The 26,525-nt window shown below is 35.8% G+C and overlaps 1 protein-coding gene across 10 annotated transcripts in view; it reads right to left on the bottom strand.

Moving 5' to 3' along the window:
* Positions 1–26,525, bottom strand: part of EXOC6 (exocyst complex component 6) — a 99,135-nt gene that overhangs the window by 46,251 nt on the left and 26,359 nt on the right. For all 10 annotated transcript variants that reach the window (XR_010071557.1, XM_063338260.1, XM_063338261.1 and 7 more), the window contains exons 6-17: positions 20,788–20,992; positions 19,373–19,528; positions 18,292–18,360; positions 14,876–14,959; positions 14,736–14,782; positions 14,224–14,344; positions 12,194–12,265; positions 11,429–11,526; positions 10,200–10,305; positions 6,470–6,579; positions 5,326–5,437; positions 3,562–3,696 (exon numbers count right to left, since the gene is read on the bottom strand). Coding sequence is in view for 9 of the 10 variants with exons in the window: in XM_063338260.1 (XP_063194330.1) it covers positions 3,562–3,696; positions 5,326–5,437; positions 6,470–6,579; positions 10,200–10,305; positions 11,429–11,526; positions 12,194–12,265; positions 14,224–14,344; positions 14,736–14,782; positions 14,876–14,959; positions 18,292–18,360; positions 19,373–19,528; positions 20,788–20,992 (1,315 nt within the window). In the remaining variant the exon portion in view is untranslated. The remainder of the gene's footprint in view (positions 1–3,561; positions 3,697–5,325; positions 5,438–6,469; positions 6,580–10,199; positions 10,306–11,428; positions 11,527–12,193; positions 12,266–14,223; positions 14,345–14,735; positions 14,783–14,875; positions 14,960–18,291; positions 18,361–19,372; positions 19,529–20,787; positions 20,993–26,525) is intronic.

Genomic DNA, 26,525 nt, shown 5'->3' with positions numbered 1-26,525 from the left:
CATTCATTCTGTATTGCATAGATACTAAGCTCACTAAACACAGATATAATATTCTGTGACTTCCTCAAATAGAACTTAGATAGTTTTTAGGACAGTTAAACATAACTTACAGCATAAGCAATCAGCACAAAATATAATGCAAACTTTCAACTGAATTTATCAAATGAAATTCAAGGATAAAGACCATCTTACCTCTTAATGAAGTCAAAGACTATGGCTGCATTAAGTGTTTTATTTAAATGTTAAAAAGATTATGGATTGACCTTACACAAAAATATCTGTAGATAGGCAAATTCAGAGACACACATGCACTACCAGTACACAACAAGCAAACCAGGCAGCCTAGGTCTTAAGGACAGGGCAAAATTGTAAAACTACTGGTAGGGCAACGGTAACCTACAGTTTCTAGCCCAGAACCTTTCTGTCTTGTCTTATTCATTAAATCCTTAGCAAAACAAATGACAGTTAATGGGAAAATTGTTGGCAATCACCTGGAAATATGAAGTGTCTTGCAATGATGATGTCTTATTCCACCTCACCCACCTTTTAACACCTATGCCAGAGGGGATGTTATAATAGGATAGGCTACATATTGCATCAAGACAAAAAAAAAAAAAAGTGCAGAAAACAGAACTAGTCTCAATAGGATTAGTCTTCTTTATCCCATAAATACAAGAAATCACCCTCCTTTGTTTCAGTGTACACTGAAAAAACCACAAATACCTAAAGTTCAAGTTGCAGCTGCCTTGGAATCCTTGATGACTTTTGTTTTGTTCTCTTTCAAAAATTTCTGCATAGAAGCCCCAAGTGACTAAGGCGGCAATGCACTGGCTGAATTAACGGCACGAGGCAACCTCTACAGGAGTATTCTTCTGTGAGAATGTTTTCTTCAGAAAGTGTATTGCGTTTGCATGGCAAGGTTTTGATAGCAGGGGGACTACAGGGGTGGTTTCTGTGAGAAGTTTATGGAAGCTTGCCCATGTCCAATTGAGCCAAAGCCAGACGGCTCCAAGTCAGACCTGCTGCTGGCCAAGGCCGAACCCATCAGTGAAGGTGGTATTTAAGAAGGGGGAAAAAGCTACTGCACAACGGCAACTGCAGCCGGAGAGAAAAGTGAGAATATGTGAGAGAAACAACTCTGCAGACACCAATGCCAGTGAAGAAGGAGAGGGACAAGGTGCCCCAGGTGCTGGTGCAGAGGTTCCTCTGCAGCTCGTGGTAGAAGACCATGGTAAGACAGGCTCCCCCTGCAGGCCATGGAGGTTCACAGTGGAGCAGATATACACCTGCAGCCCGTGGAGGACCCCACGTCAGAGCAGGTGGATGCCCAAAGGAGGCTGTGACCCTGTGAGAAGCCCACACTGGAGCAGGCCCCTGGCAGGACCTGTGGCCTCATGGAGAGAGGAGCCCATGCTGGAGCAGATTTGCTGGCAGGATCATGGGGGGTCCACGCTGGAGCAGTCTGCTCCTGGAAGACTGCATCCTGTGGAAAGGACCCACAGTGGAGCAGTTTGTGAAGAACTGTAGCCCATGGGAAGGACTTGTGTTGGAGAAGTTCATGGAGGACTGTCTCCCCTGGGAGGGACCTCAGGCTGGAGCAGGGGAGGAGCGTGAGGAGTGTCCCCCCGCCCTGGGGAGGAAGGAGCAGCAGAGTCAGTTGAACTGACTGCAACCCCCATTTCCTCATCCCCCTGCAGTGCTTGAGGGGAAGAGGTAAAGAAAATTGGGGGTGAAGTTGAGCCCATGAAGAAGAGAGGGGTAAGGGGAAGGTGCTTTTTAAGATCCGGTTTTATTTCTTATCACCCTTCTCTGATTAAATTAATTTTCCCCAAGTTGAGGCTGTTTTGCCATGGTGGTAATTGGTGAATGATCTCTCCGTGTCCTTACCTCGACCCACGTGCCTTTCATTATATTTTCTCTCCTCTGTCCAGCTGAGGAGGGGAGTGACAGAGCAGCTTTGATGGGCAACTTGTATCCAGCCAGGGTCAACCCACCACAGAAAGAAAACCCCAAACCACCGCCAGGCACATGCATTTGCTTCTATTCTAAACCAAAGAAGCTACTGAGCCAGACTCAGTCAACAAAATAATTTCATATTTCATTTTATATACATATTTTACGTATATGAATACCAAAACCTGGTTCTTCAATGTACACAACCATCTGGTGCTCAAAAGAAGTATCTGGTGCTCAACCACCACCAGAGCATGAAGTATCTCTAAGTATCTCTACGCCTCTCCCCAGTGCAACAGCACAGGAGGGTTTCTGGTGTTGGGCCATTGAGTGACCTGAGACCAAACCATCTTCGCACTCAGCATAGCTAGTCCAGCCGATGGGATCTTGTTTTAGAGTTTACCAGGGTCATTATGACATAAAACTGCCTGAGCAATGATCAGAATTTTGACTAATTTATTTTAGGGATAAATTGCAGTGATCTTGAGTTACCTGGCATTATGTGTATAAGTTGTCTTCAGCAATTTAATTTTTACGTGCAGGTTTCTCATTAACAGCACATGTGTCTGCCTTATAACTAAAAAAGGGCTAAGGCCTTTTGAGTAATATTGCAGAGAGGGACTTCACAGATGAGGGTGTGGTGGTTTTTGCTCTGCCAAGGACATCGGGTGTGGCTATACAGGTCACTTGGTATTTTTGCTGTAGTTTCCTCTTTTCAAAATCCTTTAGAATTTTTGTATAGACAAATGCAAGAACAACTTGTAGAACTTAACACACTAATGAGATAAGGAGCCTTATATAGAATGAAAACTACAACATTTTTTATTTTAGGATTATTTTATATTCAGCTTACAAACATTGCCATGTAACGGTTGAAATTACAATTGCCTATGCTGAGTATGCATCACCTATGATTTACTTTAATTTTTTGAGATATAAGCTTAAGTACTTCTGCCATTTATGAAAAATGTCAGAAAAAATACAGTTTGTGCAGATAAGCACTTGCCATACATAAGAAACAGTCAAGCACCCAGTGATAATTTTAACAAGCATTACTGTGTATGTAAAGGACATGTAAATAAAATATGAATTCTAAAAAGACAGTTGAATAATTTATGCTTTGTAGCACATTCTTAATACTGCTTTTATATTACTAAATTACACAATTTGAAAATAAACCACGAAATATTTCTATTGTGGAATGAAAACAAATAAATAACACAAACATTTTGGATTAAACTAGCTGTTTTGCTTGATTCCATTCAGGAAAGGGAGATGTTACACAGACTGGAGCTTAATCTATTAAAAGCTTCTGGTGTAGTTAAGCTTCACTTATAATTTTGTAACTTAATAAAAGATGCATCTGAAAGAGAATATTGATGCTTCTCACATACTGACATATTTCAGATCATACTGGTAATACAAAAAACAGTGTTTATCTGCTCAGTGTTACAACTGAATTCTTAACAGTTCATAATTGTTTTAGAGACAAAAATGAGAAAGCATGCAGCTTTGCCCTCACCCCCTTTTATTTTAAAATGCTTCATTCATAAAGATTTTAATGTAACTTTACCGACATAGTCATATAAAGGATGACATACACCATACCTTAAATGTAGAAAGTCCATAAAGTCTTGCAGTGTGAACAGTGACTTGTGAAATATTTGTAATGTTAGATATAAAATCCTCAAGGTATTTACAGGCTTGTTCCAGGTGTGTTGTGTTTATGATGATTTGAACAAGCTACAAGAGACAAAAAATTATTGTAAAAATCTTTTTTGTATCACCCATTGTCATTTGATTTTGTAAATGGTTACTTCTTTCAGCAACAATGCTACTAGAAATGAATTACAGTATTTCTGGTTACCACCCGTTAGTTTTCAAGTTTGCTTTCAAATGCTACTAAGGAGTAATACTACAGTTCACATACAAATGATGACATTTTAAAAATGAAGGTGCAGACACTTACTCAGTTAAAATAAATCCAATTGATATTTTAGAATTTAAAAAAGCAAAATAAAGGAAAATACATTGCCAAAAGCAAATCACTAATTTTTACCATTAAAGTATTTTTTAAAAAATGACTGCTATAAAAAAAAAATAAAATTTCACAATAGTGTCTGCAAAATGATGCATTCTGAAGTTAGGGAATTTCAAAAATAAGGTTGTCAACTCCTCCTCCACTCAACAATAGCAACAATCTGCATGTACATGATATAAATGTTTTTATAAGCAGGACCTGCATTTGTATTCGGAAATTAGACAACATACATAATGCATAGTAACTGAAATATTCGTCTATTGTATCTTAATTCTCACTGCATACTGTCTGTTTTAGAGAACACTAATGTAATGCTTGGTAAAATAAGTTTTCTCTTTTTAACATTTTTCTCATGAAACATACTGACTTGATAATGAAACACCTCAAAAACAGTAGTGAATTTATTTTCAGAGCATTGAAAATATTCCTGTACCAATTTCAAGAACATAGAAAACTATGTCTCAGAAAAATTGTATGGCTTGTCTTAGTAACACATCAATATATGATTTATAGAGCTCTTTCCTCATCTTCTTCTTCTTTATTTCATTTATACAGGCAGTTCTTGCATTTTAAAACCAACATTCAATATGACATAACACTGTGCTAACAGCAACAATGTCCTTCTCAGCATGTTTCAGTAGGTACCTGCTGTCTCCTGACATTCCGTGTACCTGCAGTGAATGTTCAGTGATTCACTGCCTCACCCTGCCTCCTTATTCTGACCAATAAACAAATTGAACCAAGAGTCCCGATGAAGAAACAACATGCACAAACCTACTAAAATATTTTAATTGCAATTACTATTGAAAAATTTTCACGTGTCAGAGTGAATTTGAGATTTTAGATTTTTTTGATCTGGTTGGTTTACCCTGAAACTACACAGTTCATGTGAGAAAGATTTTCTCCCCCCCCCCTTTTTTTTTAATAGGATGAAAAAGAAACATAACAATGTGCTACTAATTGCTAGTCAGGAGCAGAACACACGAACCATGTTCTGTATGCAACCAAAGAAGTAAGAGTCTTTGGCTTATTTCTTGCAAATCTCTGTTTATCATACAGGAGACAGAACTCTCTCATTGCCACCTCTCTCTCAAAAGACATCTCTGTGTAAATATACTTCCAACTAGAGTCAACACTGTATTATTTATGTAACAGATATTGATGCTTCTTTAGACTTCATCTTTCACCTCCTCAAATTTTCAATTTTAAAGAAACAGTACTTGTTTTTCTTACACAAATCTTAATACCATGGTATATCTACATCTACAAGACTAGTTTTAGAACAAATTGTCTTAAAAAATACAGTTTTGAGTATGCATTTTAAAACTTACCTCAGTTAAACCTATATGAGGTTTTTTAATTAGGTTCTGTAAACAACTACTTAGAGTTCTCGTAAGCAGCAAATTTGTAGATTTTCTGAGCATATCATCTATTTCTGTTGAGCTGAAAAAAAATGGTTATTTTTATAACTATGCTGTACATGACAATACCTTGACAGTAATACTTCACATTTTTTTTTCCCTGCAAAGGGGACTTTTCATGCTAAGAATTCCCTATGTGTGTTTAATTTCTGGTCGCTCCAAGTCTTCTGTGTTCTAATACACAGAACAGCTCTTTCACTTACCAAATTATCCATTAACTGAATTTCAACACTGAAGCAAAAGCTTTTTTTTTTTTTTTTTTAAATATATTTTAGACATGTTTATTGACACAGCAGTTTGGAAAGAGTAATTTGTGGGTTTTAATGAGTTACTGAGGAGGTCAACATGCGCTCATTAGTACGTGTAAATTATAAACAGTATCAATTAAGAATGTGTGAAAGCAAGTCATTTACATCTTTAACAGTGCAGAAGTGGATGACCAGCCATGAATACCTTCCAGATTTCAGATGTATGAATGTTATTTTTTGTAATTAAAACTAAGCTTTTGAAAGCCACAAGAGGAAAGGAAACAGGAGAAAAAAAGGTGCGATGGAAGAGCGAATGAGCATACAGACAGCACGTTTTGTTGCAGGAGAAATCATTGCTAAGGAAATTCAAAGCACTGAGAAGGGAAACACTGTTCAAACTAATCAGGTATGCTACACAATTATTTCTGAAATGGTCGGTACCAAAGTATATTTTTCAAATCTTACAGGCTTTGTTAAATAACTAAAAGCTCTAGGTTATTCAAACGAGTCAATACTGTTTAAAAAACCCCAGCAGTGTTTTAAACCGCTTACCATGCCAAGCTACCTTCACCCATACAGATATATACATATTGCATACAATATATATACACACATATGAAATATATGCTATAGCATTGGGAATCATCAATTAAATATAAAGAACTGTATATGTAAATTATATGTAAATTATGAAACAAGCACAGCTAGCAAGTACACAAGAAAATATATTTTCAATTTAATATATATTTTTAGGTCACCTGGAAGTTATAGGTTACATAGTCACATTCCTGATACTTCAAGCTTACCTGCGGTGAAGTGACTCTGAAAACTTAAGGCTTGCATAAATAAATTCCTTAACCTGGATATAAATCTGAGGCACTGACTGAGACATTGGAAGCTTCTTTGGAAAGGATTGCTGTGAAAAGAAAAGATAATACTGTCGTACACTTGAAACTGATTATAAGGAGAGCTTGGTATTACATGCAACAGTTAGAAAGCCACTTAACACTATCAATATTTTAATCTATCCTAAACTTTTCCGGTTTTCATCAAATACAAACAGTAGTATGCATTGGTCTGACATCTATATCTGTTTAAACAGCTTATAAGCAAAATAGAACTTTATCACTTATTTAAATTACAATAAAGTTGGGAGACTTTATGTAATTTAAGAACCCTCTGTAGAAAGCAATTTACAAATATACATTAAAAAACAGGTCTCAAACCACTTTTAATGTGAATGAACAAGATAGATGTAAGTGGGATGAGAGGTTCAAAAATGCAAACATTTTTTGGCCAATGAAAGCAGTGAAAATAAAAAGTTTGAGATGTTCAGTACATCCGGGATTTTCAAAGCATCTTGAGTACTTTTAGGTATGTATATTTACTATCATGTATTTACTTTCTCTCGATGGCTCACAAAACCAAAGCAGTTTGAATTCATTTCAACAATTTGGATTAACATGTGGGAAATACTAGTAGTCTGTAAGAATAAAATCATGCTTCTTACTTCAATTTTAAAGCTGATATTGTATTTGGGAGGACAAAAAGAAATACATTCAATTAAATCTACATATACCAAATTCATATCTCTGCAGTGAATACATAATTTTTGAAATCTGCAAAACAATTAATTTTCTGTTTACTCTAATGCATGAGAAAAATAATTAACAGCTGGTATCATCCCTGAAGAATTCCATTTCTCTTATAAAAAAAAAAGGCATTTGTGTATTAAAAAACCAAGACAAAACAGATTTCCTTGAGAGTCTCCTAATCATACCTCTTTATTTAAGATCAGGTGGTGTGACAATTATGTGTTATACAGAGCAGACTTTCATGTCATTCAACAGCAACAGCAGATTTTTTTTTAACAATAAAATTTACTTTAAACGTGTGTTCACCTGATTTAAGCAATTAATTTTTTACACATAAAACAAGTGCTATTACATATAACTATTTCGGATCATTACAATATTCTGTCAGCAGGGCTTGAGTCTCAACCTTCCTATATTTAACAATCTAAGTGACGCAATTCTTTATCCTCTGCCATGTCTGGCCAATACAGAAGGACACAAAACTTTCTGTCTGCCTAACGTCCTGAAAGCAACTCCTGTGATAAACTTACCTGTAAAATGTGAGGGTGATTCATCCTAACCTACAGTTAAAAATGAGACACTCACTCATGTTTGTCTCTTTTTATACTAAATGGAGAGAGAGAGAGAGAGAGATTTTCAAAGGTTAAATTCCCCTTAATCTGTAAAAGGCACTAGAGATGCATCAAATGGAATTAGCCCTCTGGGGTGTCTCTTCCCCTCTACCAACTACACAGGTTCCTTCAGCCACTAGTCTGAACCTACATATCTATTTTTTAAGTATTTATTTTAAATATTAAAATGTAGATTAAATTAACCCACTCAGTAGGACCTCCCAGTGCCTTCTAGCCTGAGGCAACAACAGAGAGGTGAAGTGGATGAAATTATAAACAGCAACCAATAGAGGACTGGAGGATTTATAAAGTGGACTCATAAAATGGAAGATTTGTAAAGTTTCCCCTCCACAAGTATTAGCTGCTATCTAATAACGCATAAGGTAACACTGCAGTCTTTCTTTCAACAAGGATACTTAATGATTCTTTCTCCTCTATCCCACTGCCTAGTTGCAAAACTTTTAGGAACTCAATTATCTTTGAAACTTCTGCCCCTTTGCTACAGTTGGCTGAAGTCCAATAAATTGCTTCAAAAATTGACAGGACACAAGAAAAAAAACCCACTCAGACTGCCTTATTTCTAATGATGTCCTTCTGCTTCACGTACAGGTTTCAAAGCTCTTTCCACAGACGTGAAAAAATGTTATCCCCACTTTACAGATGAATTAACAGGGACAGAGAGATGTGAAGTGACTTACTAGCATCACGCAGCTGGTCAATGATAGAATTGGGAACAGAATCCAACCTGATTCCCAGCTTTACTTCCAAGCTCACCAGCCCAAAAACTAAGCATCAGTGAGATTCTGCCCTTAAAATATCTGCAAAAAGTGCTGCTCACTATGAAATATAAATCCCTCTCTGTGTCATAAACCAAAATGAAAACTGTTGAGCACAGAAAATACATTTCTCTTCTACTGAAATAAGAGCCAAAGCTTTGTATTAAGCATACATATATGTAACTACACATGCCTACACAAGTAACATCCACACACGCATGCAAAGAGCAAGAGAGGTTAGCAGATAAAATTATTTAGTGCAAGTTAAAAATCTCTGCAATTTATTAGCAAAATATGTCATGCTAAATAGTATCTGGGGTGTAGTATACTTCCAACATTGTAAGGGATTTCCATTCTGTTTATCTTATTTTAGTATCAAAATGGCTAAGTGAATGAATTTGATGGAGGAAAGCATCCAGCATGCACTCTGGAGCCTTATTGAAAAATCAGCATAAACCCCACCTTTTGTTTTTCATCTTCACTGCAATAATAATGGCTGCAATTAATGACATGCAGCCGTTACATTTGCCTGGTAAATCTCTGCTGAATCATAGAATTAGAGTATCTTTTTACTCTTAGAATCATAGAATCGTTTCGGTTGGAAAAGACTTTTAAGATCATTGAGTCCAACTGTTAACCCAGCACGGCGAAGTCGACCACTAAACCATGTCCCTCAGCACCACATCTACACGTCTTTCAAATACCTCCAGGGATGGTGACTCAACCACTTCCCTGGGCAGCCTGTTCCAGTGTTTGACAACCCCTTCAGTGAAGAAATTTTTCCTAATACCCAATCTAAACCTCCCCTGGTGCAACTTGAGGCCGTTTCCTCTTGTCCTTTTGCAGATATCTGTAGTGATAGATCGTGTATAAAAACCAGTGTCCCTCTACAACAGTTACCCCCACTGTCATGCAGTTCTTAGATTTAGTTCCCCTCTACAGACTCCATCACGGGCCCGTTATTTCTTCATCAGTATTATCAAAACCACATTTGAAAAGCAGAACATATTAACCACCTTTCTGTGAAAGGAGTTTGCAGTGGAAGAATGGATGAGACTATGAAATAATACCCTACTGTGGCAGAATTATTTACAGTCTCTTCATGCATGCCCCACCTGCTCAAACATAAATAATTAATTTTAAAAGTAAAATGCAAAAGTTGCTGCCTCTAACAGATCCCTATTTTACATGTATTTTTGCAATGCTACAGCATATACTATACTATGAGTTACTAAATCCAATGGGTTGCAACAAAATTTAACTAATTAAAGACAGACTGTATTATAGTTACATAAAGACTATATCAAGTGTATTATTAATTTGTTTACAATACAACGGGTTTCATTATTCACTCAAACATCAGAGCAAATGACTAAAGCTTTAATGTTCATATTTATTTATGACTAGATAATTACACACAAAGAAGGTGATTTAGCCTCTTAATCTACCTAGCTTGTCAAATTTTAATTGCTTTTTAATTATAAAAAACATTACTGTCCCAAGTGTCCTTAATTGGATTTCAACGAACTTTAAAAACATAAAACTTTTCCTTACCTTATCAAGTTCTGGATCTTGAAAAGGAAATTTGCTTATAACTATTTTGTATTCCTCTTCATTTGCTACAGGAATAGGGCTGTAGTTGTCCGCTTCAAAAATATCCCTGGTGAATTAGTAAAGTGAAAAAAATTTAGGACATGTAACTTATTTACAGTAGTTTCCAGTGTTACAACATGTAAATGAATATAAATTTTATTACCACACTTAGATGGGCAGCTTCAAAAAGTTATGAGCTGCAATCAACGTAATTTCAGACCTCTATGCTATTTTTAGATTAATTTGAAAGTACGTTTTATATGCTAACTCTTTATACTGTGTCTAATCACAGAGAAAAAATAGCTGAAAGCATTTTAATATGTATGACTCAAAGCATGGTACAGCAAAGGAACATTAGATAAACTAGTCTACTCCACGGTAAACCATAATGAGATACTTATTATGGTAGCCTAACTTTGCCTACAGTATGGCAGATATTCAGAGTGTCTCACTTAGGTACCACAGCTACATATAGTCAATCGAGTGATTAAGAAAACTTCAACTAGGTGCATGGCCACAGCGTTAAGTGCCCTCTGGACTTTTCTACTAGTCAAATGACCATACTAGGAGTCTACAGAGCTTGAGAACCTCAAGCGGTCAATTTAATTTTAAGGTTTTCTATAATACAATGTAACATAGTTTAGGTTAAACAATTTCTGCACATTTAGACATCACACTCTATCTGCAAACAGGCTTTGGAGTGCAATCCCAGGCTGGGTTTACAATTTACTCAATGAAATGATTCCAAAGAATAAGTGGAAACCAACCCGCATTAAAAAAAAATAAAAAGATGAGGTACTAGCAATGTCAGTAGTCTGTCAGGGAGACACGTGTATCAGCTAAATGTAAACATTAAGACAACATAAATTAGGAACCTAATGACCTATTGCAATAGCCTAGTTACTAGGTTCCTAATGAAGAAAAACAGACATCCCTCTCCTGCATGTTTCTCCAATAACGTCCCGTTGGAAACCCTCCTTCTCTCCCTTAACTACAGAAGCAGTACTTGATGGCTCTTGTCCTAAATATTAGTTACATGTGATGAATATCTTAGTCCTATCCAACCTGAAATTCATACACGATACCAAGTTAATAAATTCTTCCAAAATTACAGCCCTATCAAAAAACCTTGAAGTTAGATGAAAACAAGAGATGCAACACAAAAGGCACGCTTATTTTGAAATACCAACCTGAACAGTCCAGACCACTTTTTAAGAAGTGTTTCATTGTACTGGTCTCTTATCTCAAATAAAAGATCAAATAGTCGGTTCACAGGAAAACCATAGCCCTAAGGTATAAAAATGAAAAGGGTGGATAATTCAAGAAGTAACACACTCAATTCCTATCACGTCACTTCAGGACTCTGAGATGAGACTTATTATTCAATCTTGTCACTTCTATAAAACAGTTCTAGTACTTTAAATACACCACTACAATTAGAAGATTATATATTAAATTCTTACCAAATACTTTATCTTATGCTTTCAGGTTTCAAGCAGAAATTTGTCCCATTTCTCTATAACATTTTAGTTTGCTATTTATGCATATAATTAACCTTTTTCATCAGTCAGTTAAATATTGCAAGAATACTTGCCAATGATGTTCATCTGGTCTTTCAGCTAGAGAGTTAATCATACCTGAAATGCTATTCTTGCTAAAGATCAGAAGTAAAGCATTTATAAAAGACAAAAACGTACACAAAATACAAAGCTAATATTAATTTTGCACGTATATGAGTAACTGGATGTTAGCTAGATAGCCCAGAATGCATACATTTAATTGGTAATATTGAAAAAGCGGAACCAAGGCAAGAAATACCTGTATTTTAAAAATATCATTGTGCAATTTTGTTCTTGATTCATATATATGATTCAGGAAAACCAAAAGCATTGCACTTACCCAAAGGAAAAATTTAACTCTAGGAATTTCAGTTAAATTACGAATATAATATGTACCTGCAAAGTATCAGCAAATACTACAATGAGATTCTTCAGTTCCAGAACAAGGTCGGGATCACTGCAATATGACTGAAAGTGAGAAATTTTGCTTTTGTTAAAAGGATTTAAAATATGGGACATATGTTTTCAAATAATATTAACACAGAAGGTTGAACTCTTCAGCCTTATCCTTTTACCTGACTGACTGCCTCAGTAAAAAACAACTTGGACTCACTTGTCTTCAATTAGTCCAGCTAAGCTACATAAAAGTATTTGTTAAATTCTTATATATGAACTATCAGTAGTATAAAAGCTCAGAAAGAGTAAACTAATGTATGTTGTACTGAGATTCCAAATCAGCAAATTACATAAGCACACATCAAAACGTTTTGCTAAATCAACATCAGAGAAGTTTCCACAGGACGTTCTTTTGAACACTAAGCCTGGGTCAAACTAGTGCTAACTGTGCCACCTCAGACATTTTCCCAGGGAAAACTGTCTGTGCATGGGCAAAACACTATAAAATACTTTCTAAACAAATTCAAATTACAAATTTGATGGTAAAAAGTCAAGACATTAAGTTATTTACTCTACTAAATGATCGAAATTTGATTTTCAGAGGTGTGGAGTCATACAACCGGGGCTTTCGCCTCAGATTCACTATTTGCAATACTGGGTAAAGTAAAAAAATATTTATATTGAAATAATTTAAAGCAGCATGAGAATATAGTACCTGTTAGAGACTATATACACCTGTTTCACCTTTCTTTAATTTTTGCTTTTAGCATACTTTAATAAAGTAAGGGTTTCGTTTAAAATACCTCGTAAGACAACATATGCTAAACATTATTCTGTACTCTCTGTGTTAGAAAGAGATTGGGATAGAATTGGGTTTGATGGGAGTCATGCATTTTGAGAAGAAATAGTGATCAACTACATGACAAGACATTGAAGAGCTCTTTAGAGACTACATCACTTTTACTCCTTAAATTACCATATTCTTACATAGAGAGTTCTTACATAGAGATTCTTACATTAAAAAATGCTGAATATATCTCAATTTATCCCCATCCTCTAAAACGAATTAAAAAGTATGAGAACATCTTATGTATCACTGATCAGTAAAGGGCCTATGATAAAGTTATAGTTGCAATTTGAATATTTTCCCTATTTTTCCTCAGTATACATGAAATGTAAAATATTTCTCAATCTAAAGATCAATTGTAATAAAAATAAAAATGACGTTGTGTAAAGGAAGTGCTTCTAGCAAACATTAAAAAGGGATAAATAGAGATAAAACTCTTCTATTTTTTCCTATACTAAAAGTTAGTCCAATAGTAAACTCTGAAGCAATTTACTATCAGACAGTCTGAGTGAACCATGGTACTCCATTCGGCTTCCCAGAGAAGTAAGAAATAGGATGCAGCTGTTCGGCATCATTGGAGCTAAGGTAGAAGTGTAACTTTAGGAGACACACTTTGAATATACTGAAATACTCAGCTGACACACAATTACATTCTAACATCTGTGAAGATTTTTCTAATACCTTTACCTCAACATAAATGTGTTACTACTACAGCATTGAAGAGATAGCTCCAAGGGTTTTGTGGTGGAGTTTATTTTGGAAACACAGCATTTGGAATGATAATTAGGAACTATTTCCTGGTGGTGCTTTCAGTGCTGAACTATTCAATCTGATCTAATGAAGAGGTCAGTTGAGACTAATGAGGAAGGATTGCAATAATAACAGCAGATTAACTCTGCATATTCTAAACTGCTGGACTAAGAGAAGGTTTGGAAGACCCAGTGAGTTGTAAATCAGTGGAGGATTATGCAAATAGCCCATGGCTGCGGATCACAGCCTGATACTGTTGGGAAAAACAAAAGCTTGGCAGGCTCCCTCCCAAATCTGAGCAATTTTTAATCACAAGGAAAAGTAAACATGAGAGGGGTGTAATTTTTCACTTTGTTACTATCCCAGCTTTAAATATACAGAACTCTCAAGTAAGAGGATTTAAACTGCAATACTGATAAGACTTCTCACTTACCGAATGTGTTCTAAGAACAGCAATGATCTTGGAAAGGGCCATGTTCCAGAGCTCATCGGTATATGTTCTAGTTACCAACCCTTGGGTTACATGTAAAATGTGGTCTTCTACTACAAAGAAACTAAAACAAAATAACGTTTAAATTATTAAAATGTTTTCCAGTATTAGAGAAAATTCTACCCTTTCACACACAAGCATAGTCAAACCCTTCCCCACTTGAGCAGTGACACTTCGGTAGGTTTGGTGTTCTGCTTCACCCAGTGTGGGGGAAAGTCCAAGTCAAAAGTCCCCAAGTCAAAATGGGAAAAGTTTGTTTCACGCCAGCTGGAGCCCAGGCTGCTGGAGGGTCCTTGTGGGGCACCACAATGGTAGGATGCTCTTCCCCACTCAGATCCAGCAACAGCCACCCACATGAATCTCGCGTAAGAAAGTTTTTGGACAACGGAAGAACAGAGGGTGCATGAAGAATCAGTATAGTAAAACTGATATAAAACTCCATTTAGGAAACTTACCCTACAATTTGACTGAAGTATCTTCTATAGCCTTCTACTGTTTCATGCTGTCAGTGAAAAAGAAAACAAGTTTAGGAATAAAAATACCACTAAGTATTAGGTACAACTCAAGTTAATGCGAACCCAAATGTACTGGTTACCATGCTTGACTGCGGCTGCAGAACTAATCTTGCTTGTTTCCTTCTCTGTTTTCTGTAGTAATTTTCAAATATTTCTCCATCACCCTAAAACAAGACAAAAAGTAGCTAAAACAAGAACATTGTCTCAATATGAAAAAGACATTTCTTAAATTAAGGGTAGAATTCTCTTAAACTAAGCCACATATTTTGCATTTATTCCACACATAGGCCTCCAGCTGACACCAGCAAAGTTTTGCATGCGTGAAAAATGTAGAAATTTTCTTTTTTTTTTTTAAAGTAGCCTATAGGATATACTGTAAATAAAAACGTTGCTCATGTGCCTACATTCTGTCAAACACTATTATGCATTTTAAGCAATATTTATGTTTTTAAACAACAGCGCTTTTTTGTTTATTCTCTTTGGAATTGGTAAATATAATGACTGTGGGTTTGGATTTTTCTCCTATCGCAGCCCTTGAAGATACAATACCCTCTGTGCCTAATGATTGCATTGTGAGGAATTCAAGTGACATCTTACCCATCTCATTAAGATGACCATTCAGTAGAAACCATCTGTCCATTTGAAATCAATGTTACATTGACTCATCTACCTACTGAACGCAATGTAATTTGTATGCAAGCAGAATAAAGCAGCTTAGCATTTTTAAGGTTTTTTTTAACCTCATGAGCCTATTACTAGGACAGTGCTATTTAGAATTCCATTACTTGGGCTTCCAAAAATCTTCAAATCAAATTATCACAGAGATTGTATATTACAAAGTCAGCATTACTTACCTAACTCCTTTATAAGATATAATGAGGAAGGTTTAAATGTAATATTTTAAGTTCATAATGAATATCTCATCATATTTAGAAATACTCCTAACCTAACAAAATCTAAAAGTAAAAAAAGAGACTTGGCTTAAAAGCAAAAACCCACTTGAAACCGAGATGCAAATTTATTAGAACACTTTCTGTTCCAGCAAAACTTTACATAGCGTACTATAATTTGTACTAACATATACGGATCAGACACACTAACCATTCACCTTCATCCCAAATATTCAATGCAGTTTTCAGATGCACAAAGCCATTACTGAATTCCACTTCCAATGCCAAATCTCTACTCAGTCCTGACACAAGCTTCTCAAGTGAAAAAGAGTAGCTGCTGTTCACAAATCCACACCAAAAATGGAGATGTAAAATATCTCATGATTATTTATAGACCACGCTATCCTATGCAATCAAAATCAGCAATTCAGGCAGAACAACTATTTTAAACAGATGTTCTAAAGCAATCAGCAGAATACAGCAACAACCCTGATGATGCACTCACTCAATACGCAAAGGAAAGGCAAGATAAAATATACCGAAGCAATACTGGGCAAGTTTTGCCCAGCTTCCAAAGGCTCATGAGTTTATATCAATAAAAATAATAAATCAGTTCACGCTGGGTTATACATTCTAGGCATACTGCTCATATATCAAGTGTTGTTTCACACCATAGTTACATTTATTTTATACTGCTATACAGCATTTAGTTAAAAGGTAACATTACATGCTAAAGGGATCAAGTGTGTTTTCAGCAGAATTTAAATGTGCAGCATCTCACATAATATATGGGCTAAAAAAAGCGCTTTATATATATTGTCCAGAAATTTCTAGTCTAAAGAAAGGTTACTTGCCAATAAATACAGTCTATGTTTGGTACGTATGTAACTTGCAATCACCAGGTTGCAATCACAAGCTATGTAGTATTCTGAAGTATATAAAATACTGCTTTCTTCTTAAATATGAAGAAGCAGAGTAGAAAACATTTGTCCTGCATAATAATAGAATATTTTCTACAGCTTTGTAGCAGAGAGAGAATTCACTAAGGTGACATTTGCTGTGAGGTAAGTCCTTGATATGGAAATGCAATGAATAGACACCTGGTATCAACTCTCCTCCTTCGCTGTCATTACGAAATTATCTAAACTCCAAAAGTGATGGTTTACAACAGGAGGTAAACGAGAAGGTCTCCAAGAAATGGTTAATGCACAACTCTTGATAATGCTACCATGGCTTATTAATTAGATGATGCTGGTAGGAAAGACAGAAGCCCTATTCTGAAGACATCAACAACCCCTTTTTCTAAGGGGCTGAGGACTTTCAGAGAGCATTCCAAGTAGTTTTCTGTCTCCGGTAAATTTGGAAGCTGGCAAACTTTCTGTGCAAATCCAAAGAGCATATCCTCGGATCAAGGATCAATCCAACATAAGGATCCTTGTCAAAGTGAAGAACATTATCATATACATTCATATCATATATGGCAGGGGGGTTGGAACTAGATGATCTTTAAGGTCCCTTCCAACCTGAACCATTCTGTGATTCAGTGATATATTACTTCTAAAGGTCATCTATAAATTTTACTTCCTGCTCTTTTATTATACTAAAGAAAGAATAAAAATGTGATGTCCACTGGTGTATTTAACTTTACACCTTCTTTTTTATATGTTATTTCACACTTACTTCCTCTGTAAAAAGAAAGTCCACAATTTTTTAATAGTTCTGGCAGCCTGTCTTCTTTTCCTTAAGATAAATAATTACTGATGCAATTACTGATGCTTTTGTTTGGACTCCTTTTTTTTTTTTTAAAAAAAAATTAACAGTGACATTATTATTTAACATTATTTCAAGATATAAACTTCAATGTTTCACAGCTGCAAAGATTCCATAGAAAGAAGATAACTCAGCCTGAATGCCTGAAGCCAGGTCCAGCTGAGATTGTAGGATTAGCAATACTTAAAAGTACTTCCCCTATATGCCTTTGATACTTATAGAATAAGTAATCTGACTTCAAAAGTAACTGGAAAGATGAGAAAATAATAAATAATTTGTTATTAAGTTCCACAAAAAAAGTTTTCATCCTTGTTAGCTTGTGCATTGTATTTCTTTTACAGCAGCTAAAACGGGCTATTGTGTCTCTGCCACTGAATCCAGTCTAATCTGCCTGAGCACAGTCTGTCACAATCTCCAGTTTTTGCTTGCTATGTTGCTCTACTGTTCTGGTTTCCACAAGATTCAAACTGAATACTCCTATGTTTTGTAATATTGATCATAACCCCCTAAACATCTGGGTAACATAGAACACTTGGGAGAACTGCAAAAGTGCCGATATCACTATTGAGGCAGACACGCACATTTTACGTATATTCTTAATAAAGCTTATTAATTAATTCTTGCTGTGTGTTTTCTATTATGCATAATAAAATTATGCATAATGATGCATTTGTGCCCTGAGTATCCATACTCTACCTACCTCAACTGGTTCGTTGAGAACTACTACTACTAGAAGCAATATGTTTGCTTGGAAACTATCACAGTACGAAAAATAAGAAAATGAACATTTAACTTCAAAAAGTAAAATATCTTTTTGAAGTCACCTTAATACATACCAAAACTGAGTAGATGTGCAAACACCTATAGACTGGAGAAAAGTCTACAAGATCTTGAGCAGTTAACACCTGAAGAAGGAAAGGAAAAAGAAAATTATACAAAGCATAAAATCATATAATCTGCAAAATGTGATACATTACCAGCAGAACTTCTCCACTTAATAAATACTTCATAAGACATCTTACTGGTAAGGAATATCCTGTCCTTTTAAGTTCTGTTTTAGTGCCCTTAATTTCACAACTGCTCAACTTAGTTTCTTAAAAATTTGGAGATGTAGGGGAAAATTAGTAGTTTAGCAGAGTGTGAAGTTAGTAGATTGATGAATATAAAGTTCAGATGAATATGGAAATACATTGGGGTTGAATACAGAAGCATGACCAAATTTGGACCAGAAAAAGCCAACTCTGTTGACAGGTTTTATGGCTACCAAAACTATTGTTTTCATAGAAAGTGGTAGGAGTTTGCTTTAATGACTTGAAAAGTAACTGCATTAGTCTTTCTGCCAGTTATTTCAGGACCCAAAAATGGATGGGTTCTACCACAAAAGAGTAAATTAATTGCTGAACTCTCCCCTCCCTTTGTATTACAGTACTAGATTTTATCTGTGTTACAGGACCAGACTCCTTTCACTGTTTTCAGAGCACCAGATTTAAAGGTCTAGATACTCACTGTTTTATTCAATTTATGAATACTGAGTATTTGATAGCTGAAAGAGTTCTAGCACAAGCTGAAGTCCTCAACACAGAAATGCTGGCTTTAGCGACAGCAGAATATTCCAGCGGGCCCCATATCAATTACAGTGGGCAGATACTGTATAATGTAAATTGCAACTGAGTTCCAGAATAATCACAAGTTTGAATGTCCCCAAACATGATGCTAAAGCTAGCATTAATACAACTAATATTTTGGCAGTATTTCCTCCCCCTAAAACACTGACCTGGACTAGTGTCCCTTGAAGGTGTTCTCTGATTCTTCCTAACTGATGTTAGGAAGGCATCTACAGGCAGGCTACTGCAAGTTTTGTTCAATAAACCTACAAATATCACTTTAAATAAGACGTAATGATTAGTACAAAGTTACCTCTTCTTCATGTTCATCATCTTCTTCAAACGTTCGCTTCAATGTAATTTCATTCTTGGATTCCAAAATTCTGTTTCTACTTAAATGCATATTCCGACCATAGTTTACATTATTCTGCTTCTGAAGAGCAGTACTAAAGGTTTTCTGCTGCTGTGCCTGTTTTAAAAGTAGTACCAATAAAGAGGGATGTAATGCAAATTTCACCACTGACGAGTATATGCTATGACATGAAAAACAGGTGGTGCTATTGAACACACATCAGCATAACTGCAAGATGTGCGTTCTCAGCCTACACTGATGATTTTGTCCTTAATTGATTTGGCATGATAAATTAGTTCAATAGCAAATTTCTGCATAATTTCTTCCCTAATCCCCAGAATGCAATTTTAAAGGTGAAAAAAATTAAAAAAGAAATCTGTAATTTTCCTGATCACAAAGTGCAAACATAGAATCAATATCTTAATGAAGTACAGTTATCACAGAGTTTCCAGCTATTTGTTTCCTGTCTTCAGTTAAGCCTTAGTGAGCAGTCAGCTGCAGAAGCCAAAGGCACTATATTATCTTTACTATTGAAAGAAATGCAACAAAGCAGGAACAGTATAATCTTGCAATTGTTTCATTTATAACAATCAATGCCGCATTTTGCAAGAACCGTAGATGACAAAATACAACCCAATCTGAACTCTGCCCAACAAAAAGTCAAATGAAAACTTTACTTGCTCTCCAAATAAATTTTAAAAGCATTAAAGCTTAAAAGCATTTAAAGCTTGCCCAGTATCAGTGCTTTGAAGTGGCAGATTATTTTGTGATGGAACCGGCAAGAGCGCCAGCTGTCCCAATCTCATCCTGGCTCTCACTTTAGTCCTCTGTTGTGTGCCCTCTCTGGAGGGTAATATGCCAATGCCATGCCCTGTATTGGTAATACCTTAGAAAGAACTAGGCAGTTATCTCAACATCTCCTTTAGCCTTATTCCTCCTGGCTGGCTGGCCAGATGGGCCGCTCTCTGTTTTGGCGTAGTAGCTGCTGAGTTACAGACTGTCTATGAGCTGACCACTCAAAGTAATTCACAATTTTTTGCAACTTGAGCTACACAGCATTCCTCCTTGCTTTCCCAGTGAGGAAACTACTTCTTGTCTAGGACACAGATAAAAATTTGGAAGGAAAGTTTGATGCCACTGAGGTGTCACATTGCTGCTTCCTGCATTAGGCAGGGACCACTAGAATTGACAACTTCATGTCCAGGAGAAGAAACTAACCAAGATATTAGCAAGCATTTCACAGCTCTTCAACTTTACTCAAAGGTCTATGTGATGATTATAAACCTTAGACAAATCTTTTGGGATAACCTGAGACTCTTGACACTGATATTTTCAGTAGATAACAGGACTGAAGTCATCCTGTTAGGTTGGCTTACCTGCTTCATGGCAGTTTCCCCAATTCTGTCAGAATGCTTTCGAATACTCTCTAAGAAATCCTTCAGATCTGACATGGATATTTCTTTTATTTCTTCACGCAGTTTTGGAAGATTTTCTATCATTATCTGGCAAAAACGGTATTGGCTAACTCTAGGAAGGTACTGATTTTCTAGTTGTTCCATTGTTTTTAACGCAGAATAGTACCTACAAAGAGATTAAAATCAAATTATGTAGCTTCTTATAAAATTTTAATACAATACTTCGTTTATCAAATATAAGATATCAATATCATACACACAACCAATATATATCTAATGAAATCACCCTGTTCTTAGAAAAATTAAGAAACAAAAGGTCATACATATAACGCTTTAGTTTGGAAAAAAACAGTGAACTGTTAGAGTGACTCAGTCAAGTAAAAATTTTAAGTAGGCTCCTGTGGTATTAGCTGTTCTGATCAATTGATTCCTATCACCACATGGAGCATCTTGCAGAATGGAAGCACTAAAGTCCTAACAATTATTTTCCCTCCTAGATTGAATTTATTTGGGTTTTTTATGAGTTCTTTTTTTCTGAAACACAAATTGCCAATCACCCAACAGCGCAGTATATGCATCAAACAACAAAAAAAATCTTGGAAAAGTGTGCCTGTATGTATTTGCCTTCTTTAGGTATATGTGAACAGACACACACATCCACACCCACCCTCTTCCCACCACCCTTAGCTGGAAAAGACACGTATACACTTATCTAAAGCAATATGTTTTGAAGCAGTATTCATATTTTGCTGTAAACCATGAATCTATTTACTCTTCTGACAAAATACAGTATATCCACCAAGAAAACAACAACTTGCAACAAGCATTAAGCTCAGAGGGTTTTAAAATAACAAAGACTCCATAATTTTCTCTATTCTTCTGTGTCCTGTTAGCCTACACGTTATCGTAGCAGAAATATGGAAGATACGGCCCGAGATGGGGAAAACCCAAAACACCAAGAAATACTTCCTCTCATGTCCATACACTACGCAGATGTTGTATAGTACACCTGTAACTATGTTGTGGTATTTTACATAAGGGGCAATGAGTTTAAAGAAATACTTAAGTTAAAACTAAGTGTAAAAAGTGATTTAACTGCAAAGTAAATTTAAAAAATAAAGAAAGTCTCAACCAATTTTGACAACAGAAAGCTATCAAATACTGAGACATCAACTCTATTTATTACTACGGTTATTACGTGTCTTCACTCTCAGTTCTCTCACAGATTACAGGGGTTGTGGGGACAAGATTTACTTGCTAAAAACATTTATCAACTTCAGGCCTGTAGCATGTAAGCAAAATTTGTGTGCTTTCAACTGATTTAGGGAAACATTTAAAGAAGGAAATTTTAATGGAGGGAAATTCATCTTCCATGCTTCCTCTTATAATCAGTAGAGAGAGGAACACCACAAGGAGGTGATTCAGAGCTGAGTCAGGCTCCTATATGCCTGTTCCTGAAGTCAATACCCTTCTCTATTTTATTTTCTCACAGGCTCCTAAGGCAGAATGCTTGTGAAAATTTTTACTTTATTGAAAAGATGAAGAAAACCAGAAGTGGGCCAATTCTGGGATGGACAGCTAAACTAAGAAGGCAATAAACAGAAACACCATGATCAACAAATCTGTGATGTCAACAACATTTTAAAGAGAGGTGCAGCAAACAGGTAAAACATAAACAGGACGGCAACTGTAGATGCGACAATAATTTTCCTTTATGCAGTATTCTTACCAGCCACTCAGCCCAGGAGGCTTTTGGTAAAATGCATTTAGTTTGGTCTATTATAACAGAATAAGGTGAACTGATGCCTTTTAGCTTGGTCTTGAATGGGAAAAGCAGACAAACTGAGAACAGACTGAATTAACTTGCTGTTAGTTCCAACCCTTTCTTTCCACAAATACAGAGTACTATCCGTGGCTCATTTTTAGCTTTTTGCAGTATAACCTTAGTTCCTTTTTCTTCCTGAAAGTCCTACATGATCAGTATTGGAAAATTACTAAATCATTTTGAAAGAGAAAAGATGAACGTGAACAAAGTCCCTTCAACTGTTGAAGAAAACCTGGAAAAGCATCCCTTCCAGTTCTTTTGTTTATGGATATTACTTTGTAGATATAGTGAGTAAACAATTTCAAACTGAAATACAATTCAAGCTGCTGGCTCCCCTTCTGGAGACAAGCAATAATAAATTATTAATACTTCAGTCATAACTTTTTGTTCCATTCTGAAATAAACACATCGGTTTGAATTTTCTCAATCAAGACATTTCTAAGCTAACAGTTCAGCATCGCTGGAGGATGGGAAAAATCTTCTCTTTTATTCCAGAACACAACTGCTTTAGGAGACTGCAAATAAAGAGGTTTCAAGTGTAAATTAGGACCTTTTGTTTATTATATACTTGGTTTATATAAAATATACATAAGGCAATGGGAATGTTGCAGATAAGAAGGGGTCTGGGGGTTTTATGTGTGTGGGTTTTGTTTTTTTAAGTAGTAAATGACCAAGAGGGCCACATGGTGAGACTTCTGGTGAATAAAACCATAATAGCATCAAAATCGTATAAAAGGTTTTTATTTAAATTATACGGATCAGCTTATCAGAACACTGTTAGTTCATCTGGAAGGTTTTTGACTGCTGTCTCCAAGATCAGAATTAACATAATCCATTTTAAATCCATTCTAGAGTCCCTTACTAATTATATATATATATATATGGAGCTCAGGACCTTTCCCTTTTAACATCTGTTCTGAAAAAACACTGAAGTCTTATTAATTTGAAGGTCATCTGCAGGTCAGGATTTAAACTAAAGAGTTTTGCATATCATTTCATGGAATGATGTATTTGTATATTGGGCTTTAAAAACATTCCATAGACTTAACTCAATGTTAAAGTTTTTGACAACAATATTATTAGTTCAAATCATATAAGGTAAAGACTGCCCATTTGACTACAAATGACTTAAGGAAGTATCTTCAATGTTATTTTTTTCATATAAATATGGCAGTCTTCTGTCTATTCTTCTGAGCTAAGCTTGTAAGAGTATGTTCCCCAACACAAAATTTATAACGTAAGCTTCGAAACTGCAGACACAAGTTTGAAACACCAATAGAGGTCATATGGTAAGACTGTCCAGAACTGATCCATCTTGTCATCAGAAAACTATAAGATGTTTTTTACTAACATCTCTAAACTATAAAAATAGCACCTTCTAAAACCAGCAAGAAGCAGGGCTGCGGGAAAAAACCCCAACAAAACAAACCCCAAAACCCACAAACCAACAAAAAATGCCAAAAGATTAATATAAGTGTTTTGCATCATCTTATTCTAAAATTTACCTGGCATTTTACAAAACATCCCAGTCCCAGACACAGAGTAGTCAGGTCTGTATTAGAATTTGAAACATCAACACACAAAAAATCCAAAAGAAAAAGAAAGTGACCATTACTTCAGCGTACACAAAGTATTAAGTCACAATTTCAATGACCGAGAAAACTTTTAAGATTTTTATCAGTGAAGTGTCATTTGGAGGCAGTTAAGAGAAATACTGTAACTTACTAAAAAAGCCCCAACAAGTCAAACTAGAGCAGTCAAGAAGCTACACAAGACAGGAGAAAGATGAACTCAAAGGCTGTGAATTTTACTGAGAATAACATATTTGTACACAAGTCTTTTGAGTAAAGAAACATGTCCCAAAATTTCCTGCTGAAAAATACAAGAGGAGAGACAATAATCTTAAAATTCCCATTTTATTTTAATTAAGGAAACAAACTTAATTTACAAGGAAAAAATAGTGGTGTTCTCCAACTTTTGTGCTTCCCTCTGAGACAAATACTGTACATTCCTGCTTACTACATTTCCACTAAGTAAATATGAAAAACTTTTTGTACTTTACCAAACAAACTTAAGGGAATTCGTTGGACTTCTTCAGTAATACTGCAGGAAAGTCACATTCACAGAGATCTTGAAGATGATGTATTGAAATTGCAATTGAAAATCTTTCACTACAGGAACAACTATTTATTTAGGTTTTGAATCTAGTTGTCTTACCAATTCTAAACCTAATTTTTAAACTTCCCCAGCATACCAATTTTATCAGTTGCCCCAAAGGACCACGAACGGAGATCAATGCACTACTAACTCCAAAACTTCTGTAAAGTGAGTCAAAAGCTCAGTATTTCTTAAAATGAGATTAAAGAGTTGCTGTGTGAAAGAAACAGGACCTGTGGAATACCTTTTTCATCCATAATGATGTGATAGGAATTTTTTTAAAAAATAGAAATTATCAAACAAATACGGTTGTGAGAACCATGAGAAAGAAAGCAGCTGACAGTTCAGTATCAAATATATATTTTGATGGGGGCTTTTTGCCAGATTCACGATACCTCCAGGAAGTATTGATTTGCAGTTGGTAAAATCCAGTGCTTCACTTTGATGTGGCTCCAAAACAATGTAGAAAACCAAAAACAAATCACCGTCGGTTTTATCTGTTCCAATATCTTTCCATACAGACATGGGTATAACCAAATTATAGAAATTATGACGTTTTCCTATTGGCATCCTTTATGTCTTCCGGTTTATTTGAATGCTTGGAAGGTTTATGCAGAAAAAGGCTGCATGACTGTCTCAGTGAGACTTAGTAACCTAAATAACTAATGAACTCTCTCTTTCCCACAGTTCAGAAGAAAGCTTATAGTACGGTCAGAAAACAAATCCAAATCTTTCAGCGCAAAAAGCTCACTCTGAAAGACCATACTCTTTCTTTAGTCGTTCTCACAGTAGATTCAAGAAGATTCAGCAACAACATTAGCAGATCGATTTATTCAATTATTTTCATTGTATAGTGGGCTTGGGGTTTTTTTTTTGTAGTACCCATTGTGGAAGAATACTTGCAAAAACACCAGTTCTAACAATTCCAAATTAGAACACAATCTCTTGAAGCAGCTGGGAACGTACTCCAGAGATACGTATCAAAATTGAAATACACCGGCCATGGTAACAGAGCTGCATAAAATGTGCGATTATCTTATCTCTGACTTAAAACTAAAGACCTAGGTAGCTCAGTCTAAATGCAGAGCCCACATTAGGTGTTTTGGAGAGCGGTGGAGAAACCACGCCTCTCCCTTGTGCTTCCTCAGCTAAGACTTTAAACCCTCCATAACTCTTTTCAGCCAATTGTGCCTGCTTAGAGCAGATTCCGCAGTTACTTCCTCTCACAACTATAGTTCTTGTCAACTTGTGTTATGCATGGCTCAGGAGACAGATAAATAGGATACAGAGCCTTTCACCTCTAGGTCATTAGTTTAAACGTAGCCCATGTTCGTAGGGACCAAAAGTTGCTATCAACAGATGGCTTTTTGGACTCCTCAGTAAACCTCCATTCCATCGGCACAAACCAGTATGTGTTTCAGACCCAAAATCCTGCATTATCTTAAAAGGTGTCTGCCATGGAGACAGGAAATGGAATTCCAGTCTTTATCCTAAAAGAACTGTCCCCCCAAAATACAGAATATCCACGCTTTCTTCTTCCCTTCCTTTAAACATTAGAAATGCATAATGCAAGACTGTAAGATGGTGGAATAATGAAAATGAATGCTGAGACTGTGAATGCTCCTCTCTCTGCCTCTTCCAGGAAAGCTTCACAGCAAAACTTAGGAAGGTCAGCTTTGAAATTCCTTGTACCTGCACACATCAACTGCCAGGTCTT

This window comes from Chroicocephalus ridibundus, chromosome 6 (assembly GCF_963924245.1).
Source record: "Chroicocephalus ridibundus chromosome 6, bChrRid1.1, whole genome shotgun sequence".
NCBI classification, from domain to species: Eukaryota; Metazoa; Chordata; class Aves; order Charadriiformes; family Laridae; genus Chroicocephalus; species Chroicocephalus ridibundus.
The sequence above is the reverse complement of the archived record's forward strand: the minus strand, read 5'-3'. Positions and strand labels throughout refer to the sequence as shown.